Source organism: Anser anser (genome assembly GCF_964211835.1).
Source record: "Anser anser genome assembly, chromosome: 1".
Lineage (NCBI taxonomy): Eukaryota > Metazoa > Chordata > Aves > Anseriformes > Anatidae > Anser > Anser anser.
Window position 1 is genome coordinate 119,644,468 of NC_139720.1, and position 11,746 is coordinate 119,656,213.

At 38.6% G+C, this 11,746-nt stretch overlaps 1 protein-coding gene across 6 annotated transcripts in view; it reads left to right on the plus strand.

Moving 5' to 3' along the window:
- The window catches only part of CASK (calcium/calmodulin dependent serine protein kinase), a 219,842-nt gene that overhangs the window by 95,626 nt on the left and 112,470 nt on the right, over positions 1-11,746 (plus strand). For all 6 annotated transcript variants that reach the window (XM_083821116.1, XM_083821117.1, XM_083821119.1 and 3 more), the window contains exons 4-5: positions 3,570-3,647; positions 5,818-5,890. In XM_083821116.1, the coding sequence (XP_083677242.1) occupies positions 3,570-3,647; positions 5,818-5,890 (151 nt within the window). The remainder of the gene's footprint in view (positions 1-3,569; positions 3,648-5,817; positions 5,891-11,746) is intronic.

An 11,746-nucleotide genomic window follows, 5' to 3' on the forward strand; every position in this document is an offset into this window, starting at 1 on the left:
ATCCAAAAGGGCTGAGACCTAGGCACACTTCTCCAGCTAAAACTATGGAAAACTTGAAAGTGAGATATGGGAAACTGAGGGATGTAGTTGATACTGATACCTAAAACAATTCAGATGTGTTGTTCTGGGAAGATGTCTGTTAACTCACTGTTCAGAATTGCTTTAGCTGGCCCTGTCAGTTTAAGTACCAATTCACCAAGTCGGTTTTTGTAGCTTCCTGAGTGCCCTCTACTGGTACCGGCTGATTCTCAGATTGTGTGCTGTAACTTGATCGCTTTACCAACTTTTTTGCATCTTCAGCTTCTGTCTTTAGCATATATATATATATATGCTATATATATATGCTATATATATATATATCTTTGTGTGTTTAGTTTAATAGGCTTCAATTTAACTCATTTTTTTTTAATTTTACTTTGTTTCAGCTTTTACATGCCTAATGCTGATAATCCTTAAAATGCCTTGAGGCATCCATCCTTGAAATTTCATTTCATCTGTATCACAAAACTTTAATGCTCTTGCATCACATATGCCTTTCAGTTTCTGAATTGATAGAGTCTGGGGCCATATCCTTTTCAGTGGTGCCCAGCACCAGGACAAGAGGCAGTGGGCACAAACTGGAGCCCAGGAGGCTCCCTCTGAGCACCGGGCAGCCCTTCTGTGCTGTGCGGGTGAGGAGCCCTGGCACAGGCTGCCCAGAGAGCTGTGGGGGCTCCTCCTTGGGGATCTCCAAAAGCCGCCTGGGCACGGCCCTGGACAGCCTGCTCTGGGTGGCCCTGCTTGGGCAGGGCTTGGAGCAGGTGGCCTCCAGGGGTCCCTGCCAGCCTCAGCCATCCTGTGATGCTGGGGGGGGGGGGTGGGGGGGGGGGAAGTTTGTGATATTGCTGAGTTCTTAGTCTACTAATACACTGAATTTTCTGGTTGTTTTTGTTTGTTTGTTTTATAACCAAGGCTGACTCCTGTTTTTACAGCGTCATCTAGATAATTTAATAAGATTTTTAGATAAAATTCAATGTCATTGGGGTGATACAAGCTCTATATATATATATATGAAGAAGATGAGAAGACAGCTGGAGCATGTTTGTGCTTTGAGTTCATCTCATGGAATAAAACTTTTGAAATATTACCACTGATGGCCTCTAGCCATTTTTACTGTAATTATAATTTAAATTAATTGAAACATATTTGTGAAAAAAATTCAAACTGCCACTTCCTGTTTAAAAAAAAGTACATGAAGCATGCTGGTATGTATATGTGGGAAGCAGAAATACATATTAGAAGACCATTCTGATTTATAAGCATCTTGTTTAAAAGAAAAGTCAGGATAAAGGAATGACATTGTTGACTCGGTGTCTCAGCAACTACTGATACTGCTAACAACCTTGTGTGCCTCTGGATCTTTAATCATCTGTAGTTCATAGCAAGTTGGGGTGAAGTTAGATGCTGCTGCTTTATTAGAATGACAGCTACTAATTTTTAGTAGTTAATTGTACACTTCATATGTTTTTTATTGCTCAGGTTTCAGTTTTATTTCCCAATTAGTTGAATTGTTGGGAGGAAGGGTTAAAAAGGAAGCTGATATGGGTTGTTTATTTTCAGTGAGCTAGCTAAATCCAGATTTATGTTGTCCTCATTGAACCTCGCCTTGTTGCTGCTGTGAGGTGCCATGTATAGCACAACAGTGTGTTGTCTGAGTAATATTTAGCTATGTATACAGATAAGCTTTATGAAATTGAGCAAGACAGGAAAAAACGCTTAGAATAAAAAACTAAAGACGATATATTGGTGCAGCAATGTGCAGTCATTGGTAATCAATATGTGGAGTCTGCTGTATCTGAAGATGCTCAGAGGGCTGGAGCTCCTCACCTATGAAGACAGGCTGAGGGAGTTGGGGTTGCTCAGCCTAGAGAAGAGAAAGCTCTGGGGAAACCTTACAGCAGCCTGCCAATACCTAAAGGGGGGCCTACAGGAAAGCAGGGGGGAGCTCCTTGTCATGGGGTGTAGGGATAGGACAAGGAGTAATGGCTTTAAACTAAGAGAGGGTAGGTTTAGATTAGAGGTTAGGAAGAAATTCTTTGCTCAGAGGGTGGTGAGGCCCTGGCACAGGCTGCCCAGAGAAGCTGTGGGTGCCCCATCCCTGGAGGTGCTCAAGGCCAGGCTGGATGCGGCTTTGGGCAGCCTGGTCTGGTGGGAGGTGTCCCTGCCCATGGCAGGGGGGTTGGAACCAGATGGTCTTTAAAGGACCTTTCCAAGCCAAAACAGTCTGATTCTGTGATTCTATATCAGGTGCTGAAATAACTGGCCAGGAAATTTTTTTCCTCCAACTTAAATGAACATGCATTTCATTTGGTCACCAGTCTCTCTTAGAGTTGCCACTACTCTATCTACACAATAGTATATTTGGCATGGGGATATATTTTGTAGCTATTCAGGAATTCAAGCTTTTGCACATTGCTTGTGTCTCCTTAAACAGAAGCTTCACACTTGCTGCAGGTGTATAAAAAAGCAAAAGTTATTGTATGCTGACATTCTGGATAGCTTACAGAAAGAGCCTTGGTGATGTCAGCTTTCTAGATGCCCTGTGAATTCCTTTTCTTTCTTTCTTTTTTTTTTCTTTTTTTCCCTTGAGTCTTTGGTAGAGAGGAAAAATAAAAGGTGTGAAGACTGACAGATGTTACATTTGACATTTCTGCAAGCGCCATGTTAAATGTAAACTACATATGATTTTATTGTGTGTTAACTCTCTTTACTCTTTCCTTCTCCTCATCAAGCATTGAACATTCTAAGATATAAATCTATTCTACATTATTTACAGGGAAAAGAAAAGGAGGACAGTTTATGCTACATCAAGCTGCTTTGGTTTTAGAGAAATGGTAGTCTAATTTTAGACTCAGGACTATGGAAGTAGGATACCTGAATCTGCATGTTATCCCTACCCGTTGTGGGAAATTAGTTTATCAGAAAGAATACAGACAGTTACCAGAGCTAGTAATACAGTGTATGTGGTGTCACAGTTTTCAGGTGCTTTCAGGGAGGCTGTAAGGTGTACAATATCTTCTGGTCTTCTTAATTATCCTTATGAGAATGCTGACTGGGAAGATTATACTACACTTTCAGAGTATTTTTGAAAGTCACCATTTAAAATACAGTTTCAGTAAGAATTTGTGTATCTACAGTTTTTTAGAGTTACATTTGTGATGCTTTTAGGAATGTACTTAACATAATATCATGCTTTAACTGTTAACTTGCAGAGCTGCTTTGCACAGGGCATTGGCCTTCTGCTGTCTCACCCACCTTGTTCAATGAGCAGTTTAAGCAATAGAAGAAGTGTTTGGTTTTGTTAATAAAGTTTTGAGAGACAAGAGGGACGTGAAAAGGTTAACCTGTGGCAAGCCATATTCTGTTAAATAACCTATTAAATGCCATTTTATTCAATAATGCATTGTACATTTATCCAGGGTATTTTATATGAGATTTACATATGTGGAATAAATTGACTTCTTGGAGCAGTTTTATGTAATTGATTGTAGTTACCTGTCTTAAGCATTTTTCCCTCCTTCTACCTGCAGTATGGATGGAGCAGATCTGTGTTTTGAAATTGTGAAGAGAGCAGATGCTGGATTTGTGTACAGCGAGGCTGTAGCCAGGTATGTATTCTAATTTTAATTGTTTCCATAGCATGAATGGAAGAGAAAGGACTATATTGTTGCATAGTCTGGTAGCTAAAAGTAAAAATACTGTAAATATTTCTGTTTCCAAATCTGAATGTTTATTGCAATAATTAGCATAATAAAAGAATTTCTGAGCATTTTGTCATTTACTGATTGTGTATTTGGATGGGATTATTTAATAAAATAGTATTTCGCATCCAATATTTAATTATCTGTCTTTTCGCCTTTGGATCTCATATGATGGCATTAGGTGACTTACTGGCTGTAGTAGTTGGACTCATTTCTTCTTCCTTTTTATATATCACTTTATATATAAAGTCACTTGAGCTTCTCACTTATCAGATGATCTAAGATCAAAGTGTATGACATTGTACAAGGACAGCATACTCCATGCCCTAATGGCATGAAAATTAAGCTCCAAGCACGACTTTCTGTCTTTGCTTTTCTAGTCATAGATTTTAGCATCATAGGAGTCAGGCTGGAAGAGGTCCCTATTTGAACTTCATGCTGAAGGCAGGGTCAGTGTTACATCTGAATCATGTTGCTCAGGACTTTGTCCAGTTGGTTCTAGAAAGCCTCCAAGGATAGGGATTCTGCAGCCTCCCTGGGCAACTTGATGCTTTGTGTGTGTAATGATGTTCCTAGGGAAAAATGTGTTCTTGTAACCAGCTGGAACCTACCTTGTTTCAATTTATTCCCACTGTGGCTCAGTTATGGACTTGGCTCCATCATCTCCATAACGCCTCTTAGGTACGGAAATACTGTTGCAAGGTCCTCTCCTAAGTTTCCCCTTCTCCAGTCTAAACATTTGCTTCCCCTCAACCTCTTGTCAGAGGGTATGTGCAACCCCACGTGCATTTTGGTGTCTGCTGAACTCACTCAAGTTTATCAGCATTTCCCTTGTATACAGTAATTTGAGTTCAGTCTAACGAGAACTTCCCTAGAAGAGTTTGTTACGCTCCTGGCTGAGTCAGCTCAGGATGCTGTGGGCCTTGATAGGGTGCTAGAAGGCTTGCTAGAATACTGACTTGCATGAATCCTATTATCAACCATTTATCAGCTCTTTCCGGCAGAGCTGCTACTCAGCCAATACACTTGCAGCCTGTATCCAGCACGTACCTTTGAAGTGGTTAGTCTGTCCCAAGTGCAAGATGTTGAAATTGTGCCCTAGTTGAATTCTGTAAGGTTTCTGTTGGCCCTTTCCTCTAGCCTTAGTCCTTCTAAGGGCAGCTTTGCCCTCAGTGTGTGTACTGCACCTAGAGTTCGGTGTCATTCAAAAATTCGTGAGGATGTATTCTGTTTCCTCAAGGTCATTGATGAGATATAGCATGATAAATATCACCAAAATGATTCAGAATTTATAAGTACCCTAGAAACATACTACATGCAAAAGAACATGAACATGATTTTATGAAATATGTACACAACAAATTAACATCAAGTCAAACATCATGTTTAACTTTTTCAGAGTGAAAAAGGAGGTAGGTTTCCGGTTTTTACACTGAGCATATAAAATGTGTTATTGAAATCTTTTACATCCTAAAACTGATCTGGTCACAGACTTGTTGAGGCTGGAAGGGACCTCTGGAGATTATCTACATCAGCCACCCTGCTAAAATCAAGGTCAACTAGAGTAGGTAGCTTAGGGTCATGTCCGGTTGGGTTATGAATATCTTCAAGGATAGAAATTTGACAATCTCTGGGCAACCTTCTCCAATGTTCAGTCTTCCTCACAGGGGAGAAAGAAGGTAGTCTTCAATCTGCATCAGGAAGTTCAGATCTTGGTTCCATCCCTTTCAAATCAGGCACCAATACCACTTTTTTCCTTTCAAGGTTTTGTTATAAAAAAAAATGAAGGGTCCTGAATCCTTCATTATATGAAACACAATTGTTGAACATTTGAAACCTTTATATAATAGAAAACACAGATTTTTCTTTCCTCATTTGTCACTTTGCTTCAATCAGAAAAATCCCCCAGCGTTATATTTTATTATTCATTAAACATGAACTCCTTTCTACTAAATTCTGTATGCAGTTAAGTTGGTTGATTATTTTTATATGGTTAGACTCTTTAAACTTAGTTTGTTATACCTGTATAATAATTTTTCCTGCAGGTTTGTCATGTATGATGTCTTTGTTTTTACAGTCATTACATGAGACAGATATTGGAAGCTCTACGTTACTGTCATGATAATAATATAATTCACAGGGATGTGAAGGTAAGGTGTGGGTTTTTTTCCCTCACTGCATTAATGCAAGCTATTAAATTTTGATCGTTTTTGTAATTTAGAAGGGGGTGCTGTACAAAAGGAAGCTATTTGCTGAGCATGTGTTTACTTTCACTGTGTCATGAGGTTAAAATGTCTCTAATTTCATCAACGCAGAACATTAAGGAAGTCTTTATTCACCTATTAGATATACATTTGATTGCAAATTGCTTTAAAAGTCAGTTTGATTTCTAGTTCTTGAATATTCATATAAAATCTGCTTGCATTTATTTTCTTGTTAGGAAAAGGTGTGTATAAATTAATTGCATAAATTAAACTGGAATTAGTAGATTAATGACATCATTTTGACAGCACAATGATAGTATTCACTTAGGCTAAAACTCGAGACGTGCATCCTTAAATGCAACAATATTGTAGCACTATCAACTTTTTGCAAACAGTCTTGAACATTTATTACTATGAAAACTTTTCTACTATAAACAAGTTTGGGAGGAGGAATACGGTCTTTAAAAACAATGTATACACATTCTGGTTTTGAGTTGGTGAATTTTGAAATATTTCAGTGTTTATTTGTGGAACTAGCTTATCTAAGAGCACTGTAGTGTAAGTAATTGGGAGTTTTAACCCAAATGTTTCTGTCCCTCTTCAATTTGAATACATATTCTTTTTTAATTTCATTGTCTTAGATAACTGTTCCAAGTTGTCTTCTCTAAGAGTTTGTTTTTATCTAAACTGTGTCAAATGCTATAGGAATTAATGAAAATTGTAATGAGCTCTGATGGTGTGGTTTGCAAAGTGAATCCTGTGTTCTAGTGAAAAAAGCAGATTGGCAGAGGGTATGCTGTGTTTCAAACACAGGGTGATCTGTGAGGGAAGAGTGTGTGGACACTGAACTTTTTTTTTTTAAACACACATTTGGTCTTGCATGCACGGACATTGCAGACCTTTCACCAGTTTCTTTTTCCTTACCCTCTACAACCAGGGAAATTATTATATTTAATAGGATTTTATTTTATTTTATTTTTTTAAGTTTGGTATTCTAAAAGTCATTTCTTACAGCAAATTCCAAAGATGTCCTCCTAATTGCTGGTAGAATATCTGAGCTTGTTCTGTTGTGAAGATTCTGTATTGTTGTCGTCGTTTGGGTTTGGTACCATGTGAAAATTTTAGTATGGACACCATCTTTATGTTGCTTTGTCTTCCTGAAAGCTGTATGTGTTCTTCTTGGAACATGTTTTTACAAAAATATATTTTAATTTCAAGGGCCTCGTTCCTTGAAATTAAATGCATAAGCTGTAAAGGCTGTAAAATGTGAATGTATTTTCCAGCTTGTCCAGACTCTGAAAACTTGAAAATCGCTGTTTTTATTAAATGCCATCCTTAGAAGTAGAACTGTTCAGTTACATGATTGAGTAAGAGTTTTTTAATCTGTTGCTGAAAGTATGCTAAACCACATTGAACAATGTTTAATCCTAGCAAAAGCTGTGCAGAAATATTGTAACTACAAAGCTTGGGTGTAGAATATTAGTAAGTTAACTGCAATTTCTCAGCTCTAGGTGTCACTGTAGACTGTGTTTTGAAAGGAAGTAGGGTAAATGAATAATTTCCAAGTTGTCTGAGTGAATGAAAGTGAACAAATAAAAATCCATAAGGTTGATGTAATCATTCTGCATTTTTTTCCTCTTAAGTTTTCTGTGAATGTCGTTTTAAACTGCAAAATGTATTCTGCAAAATGTACTTTGTGGTTTAAAAAAGGCATTCTGCATTTAGCAGATCTGATGCACCAGAAAATTTGCACCTTACAGTCCCTATTGTTAGAATTAGGTGTCTTTGGGGCATTTTTGTGCTCACTTAGCTCTCGACTGATTAGGAGGAGTTAGATTTGGAATACTTCACTCTTCTGTGGTCTGATGACAGAAACTTCACCTATCTTTTATAAGTGACAAAATCTAACAAAGCCAACTGCAGCCTATGATAAACTCACATATGCTCCAACCTCACTTCCTTTGCCAGAATCAAAACATGAAAACTTTTACAAGGTGGCCTCTGATTCTCTTAATTTCCTTCCTGTAGTTGTCTTAATTACCTTCCTCTGTGAGACCAGGAATTTCTTGAGTTTCCTTGTATCATTTGCCCCCCTCTAGTGTAACTTAAAGCCTTTATAATCCGTGGCCTTTGCTTCCCCTTCAGATAATGTGTTCCTGCATTCTTTCACTGCTTGGAAGTTGCATCATATATAAGTAAAGCAGAAAATTCAAATGCAGAAAGGTGGAAAACACAAGACAGCTATGTATCAGAACCAAGAATCTCAAGGACTTTTTCTCTTACTATGGCATGTATTCATGTTCTGCCAACCCGGTGAAATAGGGCTCGGCCATTCCTTTTATTTTTCAGAACCTTGTATGTCAGAAACACCCAAAAGATGACTACAGAAAGTAACCACGTTGAAATGGTGTTTTTTTTCAATACAAAATATTATTACATAATAGTTTGGATACAGAATTATCTTTATGCAAAAGAACAAAAAAGGGGAATGGGAGTAATGCGCCTCTGAAATGAGATGCCTGTCTTTTTCCATGATAAAATACATGCAAGAGTTTGAGTGCCATTTGTCACTGAAGTCACACACTTTATCTTGAGCTGTCAATATTGCACAGTAATTATGATTGGAAACTTTCTTTAAGAAAAAGAAAAATGAATAGTACGTCTCTAACTTCTAATTACAAGGGATATCACTGATCAATGGACTTAAGTTCTATGCTGTACAATTATTTTAATAATTACAATTTTAAAAACTGAAAGGGGTGGTGGGTTTGTTATAAATAGCTGAATATGATTTACATCAAATGCTCCCACTATGTTATGTGATTTCCATGTAGTTTGAGTGCTTGTCTATGTATCAGTATTGTCTAGGATCAGTAAAACAATTGGTATGCAGTTGAAATCAGGCAAGTTTATTGTCAGACCTCCAATAGTTTTATTATAGATCTCTCAGTAGGTATGAATACTTGTTTCCAACAGTTCAGTGCAGAAGCTATGGGGCTCTAAGAATAAAGTACACAATATTTTTCCTCAGTATTTCTTCCAACTGTATTCTTTTTCCCAATGAGTATGTCCCTTTCTGTACACATGCTTCCTATCTCAGAGTCGCCCTTTCTTTGCTTTGTTTGCCCTTTTCCTAGCATACTGCTAGCTGGCTGCTGGGTTTTCAGAAGCAGTTTTGCTGAGAAGTGCTGCTTGCTGAGAATTTATACTGCTTGGCCTGCTGCAAAGCTCAACAGCTATATCGAGGGTACGTTCTCATCAGGAAGTTTTTTATTCCACTCACTTACCCAGCCATTCAGAAAAGATGTATCTTCTGATTGATGAGCTGGCCACCCAAGCAGCACGTATGAATGGGTTAACCAGAAAGGAGGCAGACACTTGTTGCCTTTTAAACTGCTTTGCAAAGTGTGTATTGTGCATGTTTGTTCTAGGATTTTCTATTCCCTGCTATGGAAATGAATTATTTTCTTTTTGATTATATAATTCACTAGTCACCTACTAACTTCTGAGTTAGCACCAGGATGTCTAAGCATTGCATGAAGTTTAGCACGAGCTATGTTTTGCTGAAGTATTTCTCTGCCTCTCCCTCGTGCCCTCCTGTTTTGGGGGATTTTTCCTCCGTGAACTATTCTATCAAATGCTGGACCAATGTATTACTCAATTTGCAGTTTCTCAATTTGCCTGTACTGCACAAAAGCTTTTCTACTGTTTAAGATAAATTGACTTTGATGCAATTCAGAAATGTAAAGGAGACATCACCTTAAACAGACTCCGCAGGAAAAAATTAAAAGTGCGTATCATTTTTCGGTAGTGTGTAGAATTGGTGGAATGGGATCTTGCTAATAATCTGCCACAAAGTTACATTTGATTAGTAGTTCCCAGAATTTCATCCATTTTCCGGCCTTTTTGGTAACTTCAACAGTAGGGAACAGGTGATTGTGACTAGAAAAGCAGAGAAGGAGTTACTTAAGCCACCAAAAACTCTGTACAGAGAATTATATCTTCAGGCACCCTGCTGAGATAGCCTGAGAAGTGCATTCACCGTAAGAATGTATTTAAGGAAGGACGGAAGTTGTAGGTTCTTCTTAGGGGCCTGTGCAAAAAAATAAAAGTGCATTGACAGTAAACTGTTTTGCTCACACAGACATACAGATCAAAACACAGTAATCTAAGCAACACTGTGCTGTCACGCAGATTTAAACTGCTTAGTTGAGACCTGAACTGAGGCATCTTGCCATCGGTTGTGCAGTGCAACACGCACCCACACAAACCAGCTTCTTTCACTCAAGAACTATTTCCTACAGCATTTTGAAGAGTTAGACCCTGAAGCTGCCCACTTGAGGTTTTTCTATAACTCATCTGCTAAACATGCTCTGGGAATGGTGTTAAAGAAACAATGAATTCTGTTCTCACAAGTAACATCGTATTAATAAAATACTACCTTCCTATGATTCTGTCTTTTTCACTTGCCTCTTTATTGAACTTCTGCAGAATACAAAGCAGGTGTCAGATGATATGAATTCTTGGGGTGTCTTCGAGAGAAGGTCTGATACTTTGTGTCTACCGCCGTATGCTAATTTGGGGTCAGTTTAGCGTTCCTGTTACAGAGCTCAGAGTAGAGTTGTTTGGAGTGAGTGATTTTTCAGCTTGGCGTGGGTGATCAAACTTCTCAGAACAGCTAGTATTCTGTAACACTTTCTACACTCGATGGACAGCTCATCTTGATCTCAGTTGCAGAGAAGACTATACAAGGGAAAAGACTATTATGTAATCTGAAGTGTCTTCTACAGTAATTGTTAAAAATAACTGAAAACCCTGCATAAGTCATTGTGGTAGTCTAACTTCTACAGCCAAAAAAAAAAAAAACATTCCTGTTTTGCACTCCTTTTGTACCGTTCATGATCCTTAAATGTTCATTATTGCATATATTTTGTATACCAGTAAATAATTAAGCATGTATGCCTTTCTAAATAGACCATAGAAATTGCCTCACAAGATTAGACTAGGAGTATGGAAATTCTGTGTGTGTTTGTTTACTCCCAAAGCAGTTAAAAGTGCAAGTACTCATGGGCTGAGAAAAAGACAGTTTAATAAGGGGGGAGTAACAGGGGGGAATCATTTTTTTTTTAAATGATGCGTAATGCAGTTGTTCAGACTTGCTGACTGATGCCCAGCCCGTCCTTGAGCAGTGGCAGCTCATCCAGCTCCCTCCCAGTTCTACTGTTAAGCATGATGCCACATGGGATGGGACATCCCTCTGGCCAGTTTGGGGCAGCTGTCCTGGCTGTGTCCCCTCCCAGCTCCTTGGGCAGCCCCAGCCTCCTCCCCGCTGGCAGAGCAGCACAAAAAGCAGAAAAGGCCTTGGCTCTGTGCAAGAGCTGCTCTGCAACTAAAACACTGGTGTGTTGTCAACACTATTTTCATCACAAATCCAAACCCAGCACCATAACAGCTACTATTTAAGAAAGCTGACTATCCTAGCTGAAACCAGCACAGTACAGTGTCCTGAGTACACAAATACGCACCAATAAGGAAGCCAGTGCCTCAGCTATTAAACATAGCTGCCATGGATAGATTTCCGAGAAAAACAGTTCCTGACCAAGCTACAGAGCACATATAAAACCCATTTGTCTCAAACACTAAATCTTAGGCCACCAGAGTTCTCTTCCTATGTGGATATTTCACCCCTGTAAGTTAGCGGTCACTATCCAGCCTTTCTCTTCAGAATCACCCTGTTGCAAATGTCATTGCAATGACACTCTGAGCCTGTGATAGGAAATGCCAGAGCAGAGTGATTAATTA